Source organism: Danio aesculapii, chromosome 7, assembly GCF_903798145.1.
Source record: "Danio aesculapii chromosome 7, fDanAes4.1, whole genome shotgun sequence".
Classification (NCBI taxonomy): domain Eukaryota; kingdom Metazoa; phylum Chordata; class Actinopteri; order Cypriniformes; family Danionidae; genus Danio; species Danio aesculapii.
This window is the reverse complement of record NC_079441.1, coordinates 49675014-49693759: the sequence shown is the minus strand read 5'-3', so window position 1 is coordinate 49693759 and position 18746 is coordinate 49675014. Positions and strand designations below refer to the sequence as shown.

General features: G+C 36.6%; 1 protein-coding gene across 2 annotated transcripts in view; it reads left to right on the top strand.

Annotated features, from left to right (window-relative positions):
- crtc3 (CREB regulated transcription coactivator 3) overlaps window positions 1-18746 on the top strand; it is an 80949-nt gene that overhangs the window by 16467 nt on the left and 45736 nt on the right. For both annotated transcript variants that reach the window (XM_056462063.1, XM_056462062.1), the window contains exon 4: window positions 11268-11329. In XM_056462063.1, the coding sequence (XP_056318038.1) occupies window positions 11268-11329 (62 nt within the window). The remainder of the gene's footprint in view (window positions 1-11267; window positions 11330-18746) is intronic.

Genomic DNA, 18746 nt, shown 5'->3' with positions numbered 1-18746 from the left:
TTGTTGATCGTTTCAAAGACAACCAGAAACAAATGTCAGCAATTAACGCAAATCAAAGATGATTATTTTAATGAGTACTTTGTTAGCTGGGCTATTATCATCTTTAAAAACCCTTTGCTGTAGGCTTAAAGCTTCAGGTTTTTGTTGTTGCTTTCAGGTTGAGATTCCTGTCTCTCAGGCCTGTGAACGAGAAGGCTTGCTAACACATTAATCTATTGCACCAGATTTCCAACTTGTCAGTGATGCATCATTGTAGCTCTTTCTTATACCTAAAGATAGGGATTTGATCAACTTTGGTGTGTAACTCATCCTGCACATTTGAACTGATGATTTTACATGTACATTTTGGCATCTGCTTTTTCTTCTAAAGCAAATTGTTAACAAGTTCATGCAACCCAGGACCTTGGTTTTGGCATCATCAGTCTGTTTGGGCTGTACTGTTTAGTCTTCTGCTTTTAAACAGTGCACTCTCTTTTTTGGTAGCATTGACATGCTCTCTTATTAAAAGCATCTTTGAGCAGATTTTTCATTCCCTACCACCCCACCCCCGCGCCCACCAAAATTTGGGCAGTAGTGGATTCTGATCTGTATTATTTTTGGCTCTATTTCAAGTTTATTTTTGTGAGGCAGATATATTTTGGGATTATTTTTATATTCCCAGCTGTTTTCGTCAATGATCTGGCAACTCTGTCTCACTGAACCTTAAGGCTAACTAATACTTCTGGGTTGAGTCTACACAGTAGGTCTGGCTTGAGTCTTGTTTTTTACTACTGTGTCAAATGATCGGCGTGACCCAAGGCACCTGCCTTGAGCGTAGTAACGGATTTATACTTCTGCGTGCTGTTTGTGTTGCTCTGCAACAACACTTCCGAAATACTAACTTTTTATGTTCCTCTGTGTCGAGTTTCTTCAAGAGTGTTGTTTTTTCCTGAATGCTACCTTAATGTACAAGTAGCTAAAACTTGCTCTTTCAGAGGCAGGAACTAGTGGACGTGCCACAACATTAATAAGGTAAACGCAAAACAACAGTTTCCATCTAGAGCTACTTCACGGGACTCTACACTTTTAAACACTCGCTCAAACGGGTTCATATAGCTCTCGGTCCCACCCACACTCGTCACAGCTACCAAGCTAACCAATCACAGAGCTTGCTCTACACTTTAATGTGACGTTTAGTTACATTTAGGGTTGTGCCGATAGACTATAGTATCGTGTACCAAAGATATCGCCAAGAGTTGAGACCTATGATGATTTTAAAGACGATATTTAGCTCGTTTCGCATTAATGTAGACCTATTACATGTTTTAATTGCATTATTGAAAAAAATTAATAGCATTATTATTTTTAGTCATCATCATTAATGATAAATGAACTACAAATAATTTGACAGCTTCAGCTGTTCACATCAACATCACCTGACCGACACTTTCGGATGAAAATGAATTATTTCGATTGCTCTCTTGCGCTCTCTCTCTGTCTCAACAGCAGCAGTTGAAGTGCGAGCTGCACGTGAGGGCACAGCCACATCTCATAACAAATTAGTTTACAACTTTGTTTTATAAAAATAATAGGCTAAATAACAAAACTGGATTTAATTAACAAACAAATTAAATAAAATATTTTTAAAAATGCAACAACTGAAGAAGAAAATGAAAGAACTCTGAAACCAGTTCTGGAATAAAACTTGTTGCAGTCGTTGGTCATTTGAGACTCCTTTATAACAGCACTCCTGCAAGATTCTCTAGTGATTTCACAAAAAAAGTTATTTATTATCTTTTATATCTGTTATTAATAGCCTTAATTTATAAGGCTAAAGCCTAAAGTTATAAGGTGGCCTAGACTGCACCTTTAAATACACCTAATAAACATACCTGTCTTATTTGTGTTTAATTCGATGGAATGATAAACACGGACATGTGCATTTTCCAGAAAATAAGCTATTTATTTAATTTAAAAATATGTTAGGCCTATATTTATTTTATTTAGGCTATAAAAATATTTTATTTATCTAAACCAGCCTGTATTAAATTACAATCTGTATTTTACCATTCGTTTTGGCATTAAGAATAATTGAACAGATTATTAATAACTTATTAAAGAACATTTTACTGAGCTCAGTGAAAATTTTTGTGTCAAATAGGCTATTTAATATTAGAGCAATAGGCTATTGCCAACTAACCACAGCCATGTCTAAAATGAAAATCTTATCAGAAAACAATTAACGCATATGCCATGCGCAACATTGTGTTCGATCTTGGCAAATACAAATGTGACACTGTTGATTACTTTTGTGATGATTAGACCTGAAACCACTGCGCTCAACTGAACAAAAACATGGAAAACTTCACCGCATAGCAGGCGGCAAGTCCTCCATCTGCCTCCCGTCTGAAAGGACATTATTGGATCCTTGTTTCTTCCGTGCGTAGATGAATATTTCATTTGCTTTAATCCATGTATATTATATCCATATTGCTGCATGCGATTGTATCGTGTATCGGCGATCTCATAGGGGGACGATGTGGCGATCTGAAAATTTCGTTTATTGCCCAACACTAGTTACATTTATTGAGAGGAGCTCGTCAACCACGGTGAGAGCTGTGTGACCATGCAAAGGCTGCGCCGGAGCATGCACTTGACGCAGAACTTTAAATCAGCCTTTAGCCTTCACACAATCGCATCCTCTTTGCTGTACCCTGATGTGGGTCTCACAAAAAAAAAATTAACTATATGTTGCAACGACGTGGTGCACAAGATCTGTGATTGGCTGGCCTGGTAGCAGTGACCAGTGTGGAAGGGCCTGAGAACCATGGGAGCAGAGCAAGGCCAATGGACCGTGTTGTTTAACAACAAGTCTCACTGATGGAGACATTTGTTTTCTGTTTATTTTATGACTAAAGTTGTTAAACGTTCAGTGGTTCGAAGTCTTTTTCTTCATTGAATGAGTGTGAGCTTGAGCCATTTTTCCAGTAGCATCGCGTAATTTCCAGCATGGTCAAAATACTGGTAAAGAAACTCAACACACTCGAACATAGAACTGCCTAGAACTGTGTCGCTACATACAAGGTATGCTCCATGGGGTACAGCGATCACTCAATGCAGAAGTATAAATCAGGCTTTAGTTTATGTGGTGACCCTAAATCAAAAGGTCTTTGTCAGTAACTACAAACTTGAGTCAGAGATATGCACTTGAGTCAAATATAAGAATGAATCATTTCTAAGTATTTCAACAAATGAATCATATTTCCATGTTGCTTGCAGTTTCAGTTATCACTACACTAGTTGTCCATTAGTATCACTAAATGCAATTATTTCTCACACTTCTTTATGTAGAATGTCATGTTCTTTCTAAGCCAAATAATTTTTTTATTGAATAGATGAAAAAAAAGTTTTCCTTTAGTTTTTTCTTGATTATTCTATCTACATTGTAAATTATGACTATAGTTACGCTACCAGTCAAAAGTGTAAGGTCTGTTATATTTTTATTATTATAAATTTTATTTAATAATTTAAAGAAAATTATTCCGTTCATCAAGGTGGCATTTATTAAATGTAAAAAATGTATTAAATTGTTAAATACTTATTTATTAAGTATTTATTTATTACTTATTGTATGTAGTTTTAAATGAAATGATTACTCCAGTCATTATTGCTTTTATTACTATTATCATTAATAATAATAATAACAATAATAATATTAATAATTAATATTAGAGTGATTTTTGAAGGATCGTGTGATATTAAAGACTGGAGTAATGAAGCTGAAAATTCATCATTAAAATCAATGGAATAAATGAATGAATGAATGAATAAACTACTTTTGAACAGTTATTTTATTGTGCATTAACTTTTCACAATTTAACTATTTGTACTGTATTTTTGATGAAATAAATGCAGCCTTGGTGAGCAGGAGAAAACATTTAAAAACCCTACTGACCCCAAACTTTTGGCCGGTAGTGTATGTATACCAAACAAGGCTACAAGTAAAGTTTAATAAGAATTTTAAAAAGAAACAAGAACAATTTAAGAACAACATTACAATTTAAGTAATCCGCTTGAGTACATCATTACAATACATCAAGTAATACGTCATTTAAAGCATGTTCCCTATCAGTTTTATTTGTATTCCTTGTATGTTGAAAAGACAAAACTTGTTACATTTAGTAACTCAACTTACTTTATGTGCTATAGTAACAAACATAACTTTCATTGGGCAAGCTCTTATTTCATTGGTGCAGTTAACACTGTTGTTTAAGCAGTGTCTTTGCTTTCAGTGTCTTTGCTTTTCTTCAGTCTTTCATAAATACAGTCAGCCTTGAATTGCTTTTAAAAGGATAGTTCACTCAAAAATGAAAATTGACATCATTTACTCACCCCTGGCTTTTAGACCAAACCAATTGGGAGTTTTTTTATTTTCTGTTGAACACAAAACGATATTTTAAAGAATGCAAGAATACCTGTAACCATTGACATCTATAGTAGGTCTAAAACCAGCCACGGTGAGAAAATAATGGTGAGAAGAAATGTCTTTTTAGGTGAACTATCCCTTTAAAGCAGGGGTGACCAACCCTGTTGCTGGAGATCTACCTTCCTGCAGATTTCATTTACAATCCTGACCAAACACACCTGGCTGTAATTATCAAGTGCTGCTTCAGGTCATTATTAATTGGTTCAGGTGTGTTTGATCGGGGTTGGAGCTGAATTATGCTGCGGTCACACTAGAGTTTGAGCTTGCGCAATTTTGTAGTATGGCACTGCAAAAAGGGGCAGGATTAAACAATATGGTTGAACATTAAAAAAGCGATCAATTGGTCCATAATTTAAATTTCTGACTAGAGAGGTCATGTTTTGGTCTTCGATTGGTCTCATGCAGTCAAGTGATGTGATTTCGCAGCTCAGAGTTCACCAAGCTTGAACTTTCCAACGCAGCGATTTGCGAAACTTGTCGAATGAGCTTGCATTTCTTGTCTGGCGCATTTGCATGTGAATGAATGGAAATCTATGGAAAGTAAAGTCCAGTGTCACCACAGCTTTATGTAGCAGTCACATGAGTTTGCGAAATTCTGTCTTACGACACTGCGAAAAAGGGTGGGATAAATAAAAATGATTAGATATTAAAAAAGCGAGCGATTGTTCCATGTTTTAAATTTCTGTCCTGAGAGGTCATGTTTTGATCCTCGATTGGTCTCACGCAGTCACGTGATGCGATTTCGCAGGTCAGAGTTCACCAAGCTTGAACTTTGCAGCGAACTGTGAAACTTGTTGCACGAGCTTGCGTTTCTGGTCTGACGCATTCACGCGCCTATGAATGGAAGTTTATGGGGAGAAAAGTCCAGTGTGACCGCAGTTTTATGCAGGAAGGTAGATCTCCAGCAACAGGGTTGGTGACCCGTGCTTTAAAGGGTTTTGAAACTCCTGATTCAGTTAGTTTTTACTCAGTGCATCAATTCATTTTAAATGCATCAAAACATTTCACAAATGAGCACTTTAAATCCTCATCGCATGCAACGAATGCCATACGCATGCCACAGCCAGATCACTCTGCACCCCAAGACTGGTTACTCATTGAAGCTAAGCAGGGCTGAGCCTGGTCAGTACCTGGATGGGAGACCACATGGGAAAACTAGGTTGCTATTGGAAGTGGTGTTAGAGAGGCCAGCAGGGGGTGCTCAACCTGTGGTCCGTATGAGTTCTAATGCCCCAGTAAGAGTAAAGGGGACACTATACTGTCAGTGAGTAAGTGAGGTCCTGACTTACTGTGGTCATTAAAAATGCCATGGCACTTCTCGTAAAGAGTAGGGGTGTAACCCCAATGTCCTGGCCAAAGTCCCTTAAACAGCCCTTACGAACATGGCCTCCTAATCTTCCCCATCCCCCGAATTGGCTCTATCACTGTCTCATCACTCCACCAATAGCTGGTGTGTGATGAGCACACTGGCACCGTTGTCCTGCAGCTGCCGTCACATCATGTGGATGCTGCACACTGTGGAGAGACACCCCTCATGATTGTGAAGCGCTTTGGGTTTGTCGCCATACGTAATAAATGCGCTATATAAATATACATTACAAACATATGAATATATGCTTACATCTGTATTTTCGTCACAACTTTTATGTGAATAAATAAATGGGTAGCCATTTGCATTTGAATACGTCAATATATGAATGTGGTGTTGCATCTGTACTACCTGTAAAGCATATATTCTGCCGTTTATAGAAATCAAATAAGGGATATTCCTGGTTGATGACTAGCCTTTAAACCAGTCAGAAGCTCTTACACAGCGAAACCAACACTCACTTGCAATCCATGTACAACTCTCTCTCTTGCTGTGTGCAAACCCACAGTTTGATGCCTCTGTCATTGAATTGTGTACTCTCATGAATAGGTAATGTAAAGCTGCTTCTCTTTCATTCATTCATTTTCTTTTCGGCTTAGTCCTTTATTAATCAGGGGTTGCCACAGTGGAGTGATAGCTTATTCTATTCACCCATAGCCCGTCTTTGGATTGTGGGGGAAACTGGAGCACCCTGAGGAAACGCATGCCAACACAGGGAGAACATGCAAACTTCACACAGAAATGCTCAAACCAGCGACCTTTCTGCTCTGAGGCAATCGTGCTACCCTCTGCGCCACTGTGACGCCCTCTGCTTCTCATAGAATAAGAAAATACTTTTGTCTTTCTCCACAATACTTCCTGTTAGATCAACACAGATTTGATTTTTAACTTGGCTGGCAAAAGTGAAGCACAAACTCAAAATTAATGAGTAAAATTTGCAGATGCTAAATTTCTATTGAGTAGGCAAGACAGATGTTGGCGTGAGCCCCAAAACTAGATCTGTTGTTATCATTAACTAACACCCAATCTGTTAAAATTCTTTTATGGAGTGATTATAAAATGATTATTGCATGGAAAATTTTCTGTTACCAATGAAATCTTTCGAATTAGAATGAAATTAGAAAATTAAAGCTGAATGGAAATTGACTCCAGACTATCCTCTACATCTAATCTAAATAAACAGAGACTCTAAATAAACATACTCCCACTAGGCTTTTCTCTTAATGTCTAAAGCATTTCATGCCACTCTAATTCTGCTGAGTGAGAGAATATGCGGGAGGATTGAAAGCCCAAATTTGCTTTCGCTCAGATTTTTTTTTTCTCTTTAAGTGCCAGATGTCCCTCACAGTGTTGGCTTGTTTTGCTAGCATTGATTCAGCAACGTCTGCCAAGATTATACTCTCTCACAAGCTTGCTAGCCAACTTAACGCTTACATGCTTCCTCTTAACCCATGTAGTTGCCTTCGAGCAACATATATGATGCCAGATGCCTTGATCTTGCTTTGTATTTCTGGAATGATGTCCAACTGGAGGACGAGCGGTGTGGGTCGAGTGTGAAATGTCAGAGAGAAAGGTTAGCTCACCCACGCCATGCTGGAGCTTCTGAGACGAAGGTGCTGTCACAGCCACCCAGTCTCTCCACGCTGCTTCAGCAGCCATGGGCTAATTAGATTTTAGGAAGGATCCCTTGTAATCCAAGCCGTCTGGCTTATGTCATCATCATCGCTCTCTTACCCCCCCCCCACCCTTCCCAAGCCCAGTATCAACAGCAGTATTTACACAATGTCATGCCAGGGATTTCATACATATGATGCAGGTCATAGACATGTATGGTTTTAAATATGAAGTCTCCTAAGATGGTTTTCTGCAGTGCGGCTTTGATTCTCTTCTTCTCATTGGTTGGTTATGATGTGTTGAGTCATGGTGCAGGTCACAGGGTGGGCTGGTGGTTAAACATTGGCATGAAGAGCTCAGTCTCGTATTACTGCAGCAGAACTGATGACTGGGTTTTCCAGAACCAAGCAGATGTTGAGCAGAGAAAGATTCTGTCCTTCTTGCTGTCTTGTAAACCCACCCCTCCCCCAATGAGAGTCTTGGCACAGGCGGTCATGACGAGGCAACATTATCAACATCGGACTGGGTCGAAGAAACAATGTTTATTCAAGGAGTTCTTCAGCTGGGCTGTTTTTTCTACTATAATTCCTCTGACTTTTGTTTTAGGTGCTGAGTGGATTTGGAAAGGGAAAGTCATTTGTAAAGGGTCCTGTAATGAGAAGTTTATTGTAAAAGGAAAGCAAGATGTACTCCACTGCCTTTTTTGAACTAGGCTAGAAAATACAGTTTAAAATACATTCTGTAAAAAATCTTCATGAATCATAGACTATGATCAACAGATAAAGCCCTATCATACACCCCGTGCTAGGCACGACGCAAGTGTTTTTTTTGCTATTTTCAGCCCAGCACAGGTATCATTTTCATGTACTGCGCCACGTTGTTTAAATAGCAGATGTGTTTGCGTGCCTATGTGTGTGTTAATGTGCAACGTTGGTGCATTGTGATTTAGAGGCAACTAAAATAGACTGCCATTCTACAACTAAAAGCGGGTTTAAAGTCAATTGCGCAATTTTAAAAAACATTTTAAAGTGCGTGTTCGTGATATAGGTGGGTCCAGAGCGCATGTACACATTGCTTATTGCACACACAGGGATACACAGCCGCACACAATCATATTTATTTCAAAATAATTAAACCATTAAAAGTAAAAGATAATAATTGTCTACATAAAGCCTACATGTCACAACGGGTGGCTATTGCATGTATCAAAATTAGCCCACCTACCTGTTTGCAGTAATGACAGATTACATTGGTTTACAAATGTGCTATGTAAATAGAAAAACCATCATAACACGACCTCAACTCAAAAAAGATTTTGATTTGAAACCATTAGACCATGATCTGGGGGCGATGTGTTTTTCCTGTCCTTAAAATAGCAAAAATAGTTTTGGACACAACCTTAGTGCACCTGCACTGTGCACTTTAGACCATATGCTTAGATTGTTAAAATAGAGCCCTTAGTGTTGATTATTTTGGAAACATCACAATCCTAGAACACAACAGCATCATGTGTGAGCAAATTCACTTTTACATTGATCAATGATCAGCAGTTTATTTACTTTGATCAGCAGTTTATCAATGCTGTGTTATGGGTCCTATGTGTATGGCTTATTAGTTTGTTAAATCGCTGGCTGTTCATTTACTATGGTACTGAATTGTGTGACCTCGCTAGTTAAGGGAGTTAAATTTCATGTTCAGTTTCACATTAAGCTTTTTTTTTTTTGCAGCTTAATCCACTAATAAAGTCGTAAAACAAGATAAATTTTAATATAGTTTATTAAAAATGTATTATATGTACGGACATGCAGATTAACTCTGAATATGAGAAATATTATCCTCTCATAGAAGACCGTTAGTAGGTTAAATGCTGAATTTCATTTGATGCGTTACAAAGTAACACAAAAGACCGTTTTAGTAAATACTTTATTAAACATTTTAAGTGATATTTCACCCCAAAAATACAATTTTGTCATTTACACATAATTCACTTGTTCCGCTGTTGAACACAACACAAAGGAAGACAAACTGAAGAAGGTTGAAAAAAGCTGCCATTGACTGTTGTAGTATTACAGTATTTTTTGGTTTCTACTATGGTTGTCAATAGCTGCTTTTTTACCATTTATTTCTTCTTTAAACTGATCGATTTCTTTCATGCTGTTCTTGAATTCTTCCATAGGTTTTTCACTGATTTGTTTGCTTATAATTATAATTTTTAATTAAATCCGACTTGACTGTTAGCCTGAATGTCTTCACGTGTTAGCTTAGCTTCTCCTCTTTTATCAGGCGAGGCATCTCCATCATCATTCGTGTTTTGTTCATTCCCCTTTGTTTGATTATTAGGAATTTTACGAGTCTTTATTTTGGTACCCCCACTTAGTCTGAATATGAGTTACGAATTAGAATTTTAGGGGTTGAATCTGACTAGCTATCTGGAGCTGATTGTGTTTGCTGCCATTCATGTTGCCATCTTTTCAACTTTTCCGCCCAATATTTTTTAACATATTTTTTGTTTAAATATGAAATGTTTAGAACCACTTAAGTGTGAGTAAATGAAATAATCACTTTTGGGTGCGTTTGTACATTGTGCAAAATTTTTAAAGAATAATTCATTGCTTTACATTCATATTCTGGGTTCATATGTTTACCTTTTTGTAGTAGGCAATATATTATTGTTAGTGAACTGTATAATACTGTAAATTTGGTTGTCTTGACCTAGGGAGCCCAGCCACTTGAATCTTTTTGGCTCGAGACTTCCTTTCTCATTCCCTTCCATTGACTTTTTAGACATTAAAAACTTCTCGCCATTCTGCTTGATGTTGCAGTGATATTTTCTTATTATATTATTCTACGTTTTATGTATAGTCATGCACACACTTGTTTATAGAGCAAGTAGTTTGACTGTTTTCTGCCTTTATTATTCATAATCATTTCTCCAATAAGCAACTAAATCAAGTTCTAAAACAATTGCAAAATCGAACGCACTTTCGCATTGCAGATTAAGGTCAATACAGTACTATCTTCATTGAAATTATTATTATTTTTTGCACTAAGCTTTGTCTGGGCTTGTTTTTTGAATGAGACATGATGCATGAACGATTCCTGTCTAATCTTCATGGCAAAATACTTGTAGACAGACAGTGATTTCAGCTTGTGTGGGTCCCAAATTGAAGTAGCAATGAATTCGTACATCTATGATTTGGGCAAATTGCATAACACTTGTGCTTTTTCCAGAACAATTTTTGTTATTTCGTATCAAGAAGTTAACGTTGTGATCATGAGAACATTCTTGTTTATTTGGTTAGTATGTGTAAGATCTAGATTCTTTCTGTTTTATTGTTCTGCAACATTGAATTGAGTCCTACATTTATGGACTACTGTTGAAGCTTTTGCCTCAGTATGATTTTCTTCCTCTTTTTTTTGTTTTGTTTCAATTTAATTTAACAATGTTCTGTTTCAAAATTAATGAATTAAAAAAATAATAATTCACGTTTTTTCAGCATTGATTATTATAAATGTTTCATAATCAAATGCAGACTTGGTGAGTTTTTGAATGCCAGAACTTTTAAACTTGTTGTAATTGTTTGTTTTCTGATGACAAAAAGAAAACTATTAAGAAAACATTAAATTAAATGAATATGTATTGAAAATTGTAATCAAGTAAAAACCTAATCTGGACAGATGGTGAAAAAAATGTTATAAGAAATGAAATTTTTTTTTTTTAGATATATTAATTTCATATAAACAAGACTTCACGCATGTGCGTTTTTTTTATTTATTTTTTTTATGAAAGCTTCTTTAAATTTCCTTGACTGAACTTACGCTGAGAGCTCTCCGTATGGAACGATGTACCTATCTCCTCCGCCTGACAACAGCTGGAGAAGGTGAGTCCTCTCTTTAAAACTCTTACGATCTCCACACACCCATCCACACATGTCTGCATTCATTACATACACTATTACATTCTACCTTATGCAGGATTTGATCATATCTCCTGTCAGTTTTAGGGCAGAGTGCAAAGATGATGTTATCTTGAAACCAAGCCGTGGTAGTGACATCAAGCGATGTTGCAACAGAGATCATGTCACATTAGAGGGAGTGTTAATGTGTGTTTTGCATTTGCATAGGCTATTCCCATAGATGCCTGAAAAGAAAACAGTAACGGCACATTTGTTTGTTTTTTTTAGCATGTGGAAAATCCGCACCCGCAGCACTGACAGATAACGCTAGCAAAAGGTTAGATAACAAGAAGCGCACATCTTTGTGTCACACTCCACTCTCAGGGAGATTTTTCTGTGAGAACAAACGCTCACACATTTGCCCTGCACACATTTCTCGGTTCAGCCCCGGTGAGGCATAACCATTGGACGGTTCTCCTCATTTGTTTACCGAGGAGTGAATTGCAGCCAGTAATAAAAGGCTTAAGGAAGCTTCCCCTCATCACAGTCGTGTTTTGAATGGCGGTTTTGGCTGACAGCCAGTGTGCCTTCTTACCTGCAAGCTGCCTCAGCCTCCATGTTGACTTTGCGACTTGTAAAAGTTTCAGAGTCCACGCCCTGTGGCATTGTTTACACCTGAAAACTGGTTGGCCTGATCAGCTTTAGCGCAGCCTTCTGTTCCCACTGTGGCAAAGCACTGCTGTGACGGCCATATGCCATTGAGCGGCTCACATACGACACTAGACTTTGTCTTATGTGATTCATTAGTGTTAAATAGAAATGCAAAATTATATTACAGTTAGTGCTGCTGTATAACATTGGGGTAAAATACTTTTCTGTTCAATATAATTTGCAATATTTTCACCAGGTGATGAATTTGGAAGGAGTTAAAGGGAGGGTTATCGTTTACTCACCCTTCACTTGTTGAACATAAAAGAACATATTTTGAAGAATGCTGGTTGACCTATTGACTTCCATAGTAATTTGTTTTCCTACTATTGAAATCAATGTGTTCTTCAAAATATCTTATTTTGTGTTCACCAGTAGAATGAAACTCACAAAGCTTTAAAACTGAACAAAAGAGATTAAATGATAGGTACTTTTCATTTTTTGGCTTAACTATCTCTTTAATCATTCTACAATTAGCCTGTTGGGGCATTCAAAATAAAAATAAAGTCCTGCTAATTAATTAGATAATTAAAGTATATATAATATCAATTATTAATATTAATATAACAATAATAATAATAGTAAGAATAATAATAATAATAATAAAATATCTAACTCCTGAGGATATTTTTGGCTGCGGTGCATTATAACCTGCATACAACCTCAGTTTTGGAAATGAATGTGGACTTGTGGCAAAATGCCACCAAAAAGAAACAATAAATTCAAGATAAGAGCATAATAATTAAAGTGAAATTAAAAGTGAAGCCAAATGTGGCATCACTATTAGATTTGTGTAAACAGCAGCAAAGTGCACATATAGATTAGAAGATTCACTTTGCAGCTTTAATAATAAAAAGAGTTTTTGATTTTGCATATGTGCATAATGGACCATTGTGTTTTATCATAGTAGCTTACATTTAAATAAAATACTGCTAGTTAGTGGAAAAGTTAATTGAGTAATAAAAATAATAATAGTAGGTTAATGTAGGCTGCATCCAGCCATTTTTTTTTCTTTCTGCAGGTTGTTTTATTAAAGAGATTACTATTACAGTTTACATCAGTTAATGAATTTAATTTTTTTAAGACCTATATTAAGCCATTGCTGCTTGTTTCTATGTGAAATTGCAAAATTGTACCATCCCCAAATTATATAACTTTAGACAAAACCTGACTTTGTTTAATTGAGGAGATTTCTTTTGTGCTCTTTCCACTTAAAATGAAATGGACACTGCATTTTATTTCTGATCAAAACAAAGATGCAGCATACATGCAGCATGACCATTTTTAATCTGAATTAGAATTTAATTTTGACTTTTGAAAAAAAATCTGAATGTTCCTTTCCTTTACAACTATTAGCCTGCCACATGCAGTAATGTAGTGTTTCCTGGAGTGCTCCTGTAAACAAAGCAGCACTGCACTTATCAACACTTCTGTATCATTAAGAAAATGCCACAAACTTTTCTTAAGAGTTTAATCCATATAAACTTTTTACCAATTGTTCTATTATTTGGTATCACAACCGAGTCGTATATTTTAATTGATTTTTCAACCTATATGCAGTTCATCATTACATCCCGAGTTCCTAGTAGATTCATTTTGTTACTTAAAACACATTACTTAAATCCCCATGTCACACTGTGAAGGCTGATTTATACTTCTGTGTCGAGCGCACACATATGCTTCAGCACAGCCTTTCCTTGGTTGCGTCCCCCTCGAAGTGGGTACCTAATTATTACAGTTGTCGCCTCTGAATGAGCGAGTTTTAGCTACCGTTCAGAAAAAACAAATCACCCGTGAAAACTCGACACAGAGGAACATAAAAACCTACTGCCAGCTAGCATTCGGAAATGCAATATAAACAGCACGCAAGAAGTATAAATGCATGGCTATACGCAAGGCAAGTGCCATGGGTCACGCCGATCACTTGATGCAGAAGTATAAATCAGCTTTAAGATCTGAGTTGTTATAATGACTGAATGAATGAAAGATGAGCCAAACATGGACAAGCAAGAAAACTCTTCCAGAGTTTGACATCATCCATCTCTGACACGATCAGTAACCTGCATTCAGAAATAATACCTCATGGCAAACGTAAACAATCCGTGAAGTTAATTTTACTTGCAACATGCCTCGATAACAAAACCAGAACAGAAATGTTTGGGCATATCTTCACAGTCGTTTGAGTTGTCGCACTGTTTGCGTCATCTGATTTGCTGCTCTTCTTGGCTTATAGTTGTAGTTGAAGTCACACTGCAGAAAAGAGTCTGAAACCTTCAAATAAAAAAATAATCTTCACTGGAGGAAACTGTCAAACCAGTCATCAAAGACTTCAAATTTTAGCCTAGCATTACAGGAATCTTTTAGGATTTCCCAAATATGTCTCAGTTGAACAAATCGTGTGTAAAATCACTCCATGTGAGCAGCGCTTTACATATTCTGCAGATATAATTACAGTTCAAACACTGGCCAAAATGACAGTGTGAATTTAGTAGCTGTTGTATGAAGAAGCAAACATTGAGGTAGTAGGGGATAAAACTCTCATGCGGAGTTAGCTGAAGATCTGTGATCTTAGGCAAACTTTTAGAGCTTCATTACAAATGCATAAACAGTGAGCATATCACTATACTTCAATGGATGTGTCTCAGAGGCATCCTATAAATTATGAAACATAGGATTCAGAGGATCAAGCACAGCTAGATGTTTGTGAAGTTTTCTGCATTTGCCTTTTTCTTTTAATTATATCCAGTTTTCTTCTCATCTTCAGGAGTGTTGTCACTGTGTGTTCAAATGGGGTCCTGGTGAAGCCTCAATACTAACCACAGCATTTTCTCACTGATTCTAACCGTTTCCTTTTTCTTCCTCAAGGGTGAATCTTCAGCTATTCTTTGAGTCTCTTCTCAGTGTAAACAGCACTAACTAAACCTGCCAGATCTCTCGCTCGCTCCCCCTCAGAGCCGCTCTCCCCCCAGAACAGACCGTGAGCTCAGCGTGTTTAAGCCAGGACCAGATTAGAATTCGCCAACCACCATATTTCATGTTGTGGTTTGGTTTTTTGTTTATTGCGCTTTGCCCATTTGACCTTACATGTATATGTACTGTATGTGATGAATGATGTGTGTCTCTTTTTTTTGTGTTTGTTGTTGGTCTGTTGGGATTCGTTCTGCTGTAATATCACCTCGTATGATTAAATGAAGGGATGGACAGATGTTTTCAGTCTGCCTGGACACTGGAGGTCAAGCTTGATTTAGGATGAGTCAAATGATTTTTGGCATTTTCATTGAGGCGGGTAGTGTTTGTGAAGTCTGCTGTTTGCTGTGACATGTCACAGAGTAGCTGCAGATTTACTCGTATTTGGTTTGTACAGTTGGAAAATGGCTTACAGGATGTTAGCTAGTAGATTTGTAATGGTTTAATGCATGTAAAGACAAGGCATAAGGAAATAGTTAGAGTTTTTTCTTAAGGGAGGAATCAAGGCCAGTTGGCAACATATCGGTGATAATGGTTTTAGCGTTGGTGTTCATGAAAGTTCAGAGGGACTTTCCATGAAAATGGCACAAAACAAAAATTTTCTTTTCTTCTTGTTTATCGATGTTTACTTTCAGGAAATGTCTTTAGAAGGTTTTATTACTTAAGAATGAATGTTTGAAACCCTGTGAAACACAATACAATACAATACATACACAATGTGTATAACAAGGTTGTGCATTTTCTCTTAATTCATTTGTCGATCATAGCAGCTAGGTAGTTTGTTTATAGTCATACATTTTTTTTTTTTATCTCAATTATTAGCTAATAAGTTGTTTACCTTGATGGATGTCAGGATGGGTCAACCAGGGGCATTGCTAGACAAAGCTTTACTGGGGCACAGCTTGTATATATTAGTTTTTTTTAATTAAACAAAAAAAAAATATATATATATATAGCTATAAATAAATAACAGTATTATTGTTATTATACAGTACAATCATTATTCTGAATAAATAACACAAATTAATCCTAAATGTAACTGGAAAACTATCTGAAGACACAACTGGAGTGATGCTAAGATAATTTAAGAAATCTTTTGCATGAATATTAATTTCATTAGAATTAAATTTTATAGACAATATATAAAACAAAAAAAAAATGTTTTACAGAATTATCTGTTGTGTTATCGTCTTAGACCCGACTCATGGCCGAAAATTAAGTTTATTAAGTCTTACCTCCCTGACTCATCATCCCTCCTTTTTGCTTCACACAAAAAAAATCAGGAGCCATGCTTAGTCTAAATAAGATCACCATCATATTATTTAAACTTAGTTTTGTCGACTTGCTAAACTCACTGTGTGCCGACACCTCCACATAAAAGACTGTTACGCCAGTTTCACAACGCATGAGTGCCGCGGCATTTTTTTCAGCGTGTATGTTCACAACCGGGACACCAGGAGCAGGGCAGTGTGTCAGCGTCAATGAGGAGCGGTGTGTGAGGCGCGCACGGGTATGGTTTTCTGGGAACATGCTCAGTTTGCTTTTTGATTAAACTACATTGCTTTCATCAGCGTTGGTTCGGTTGCACATAGAGAATAACTTCTTTATTTGCAAGTGTATTTATTAAGAGTGGTAATCCCAGAATAAAGTAAATCGTATCTCAAAGCATTTACTGGGGCAGTGGGAATTTTTACTGGGGCACGTGCCCCAGTAAATGGCATCTAGCGATGCCCCTGAGGTCAACGTTTTTGGCTGTCTACAATTTTATCAAGGACCTCACTCTTTTTTTTTGTTCTGTCAATGGGGTATATGCACAAAGACTTTTAATTTCATCCCCAGAGTTTCCGGTAAATTGTCATCCCATACAAAATCGCAGTGTTTAAGATGGCTAGCATTCAATACCGAATAACTGATCATTCTGTGCATGTATGAGTAGTCTGTGAGCTGATTGCTCATGGTGCTTGATGGGGCTATAAGATGAGATCATACATCGATGATGTCTAACAGGCATGGCAATATCGCTTATGGTATTGAATTATCAGGCGAAATTGACATTATTGGGGAAATTTGATGAAGTTAACAGGTAAATGTAGGCTATCTAGATGATATTTAAAACTGACTTTTGAACCTAAAGAGGGATTTTAATCGTGGTTACAATGGGGTTACAATGTAAGCTGCTTTGTAATGTTTACATTCGTAATATTTATATTATTTGCTAATTAATAACCAGCTCATGTGGAAGTCTGAATCTGCGCCTCGTTACCCAGTATGCTAATGTCCACTGGAGGTCGCATTTCGGTCACAGACACGCACTTTATGACTGAATGAATCAAATATGCTGTTTTCCACCAAGGCAATCCTGGATACTGAAATATAATTTGCTAAAACTGGCATTGGGCGGGTTAAATGACTAAAACAAAGACAGACGTTCTGCCACATAACTTATAGGGTTGGGCGATGTTGACCAATTTGGCCGCGTACGATGTCTAGCGTGAAACATCGTGATGGACGATGGTATCGTCGTCGTAGGTGGAAGTGAATTAATTATTTATGATAAGTTACACACAAATTGCCACCTGTCAATCACTTTTTCCGCAGGATGCTGGCATGAATGGGCAGAGTGATGTTTTGTTATAATGGCGTCGACAAACTTGAATGTAAAATGGAGAAGCGAGATCAGCCATCGGTGGCAGACTGCGGAGATATGACTGAGGGCTCTCTCTCGCGCTCTCTGTGTTGCACGCACTTGCTCTCTCTGGCAGTGATGGTGCTGCGCGCATCAGTTTCCCGCATTCGTTAGAAGTTAAGCCCCCAAATTGACACAAGTAATAAAACGATTTAACTTCAGGGATGTTTATGTTGTGAAAAACTGTCCATCAAATTGTCCACTGTTGATTATATTAGACTTTTGTTTCCAATAGCGATTTTAAAAAGTTTAAAATATTAAGTCCTCTGCTATGCATGGGTATTATTATTCATGAATTGAGTGTAGGCCTACATAGTTTGACGTTAGGAAATGCAGTCTTGAATTTACAAACAGTCGGCAAGTACCAGAGAACATTGATCAAATGTAGTTTTCAGTCACGCTCATGTAAAGGTAATAGGCTATTCAACTCGTTTAGTTTTGCCTTCATTCATTTTTGTTTTCAGTCGTGACATTAAGCATGAGTCTTCAAACACATTATTTATTAACAACACGTTTTTAAACATAATAGTTTAACTAATTTCTAATAACTAATAATTACTAGTTATTTTGCAAGATGGTTGTATACAGACAAAGTCCCTTTAAGTATTCTATAGTCTTTGATTCAGATTAAAGTGTAATTACTTAAACTAATTAATACTTAATTAATTAAAGACTTAACTAGGTTATGTTAACTAGGAAAGTTGGAATAATTGTTGTGTAGACAATCAAAAATATCCAGTAAATATTTCTTAAGGAGGCCAATAACACTGACCAAAATTTTATTTATTTATTTATTTTTTTTTTTTAATTAAAAACTGCTTTATTCAAGAAATAAACTGTAAAAAATAAGATGTATTATGACTCCAGGGGAATTATTTTTGTTTTATAGGAAATACTGTGAAAATGTTCTTGGTTTGTTAAAGATCACTTGGAAAACATTATTTTAAATTATTTTTTAGACTTAAATTTAAATAAAAATTATTTAATAGACTTCAACTGCATCTGTTAAAGTTTACTGGTGCAAAAATGTGCCTTGATGTA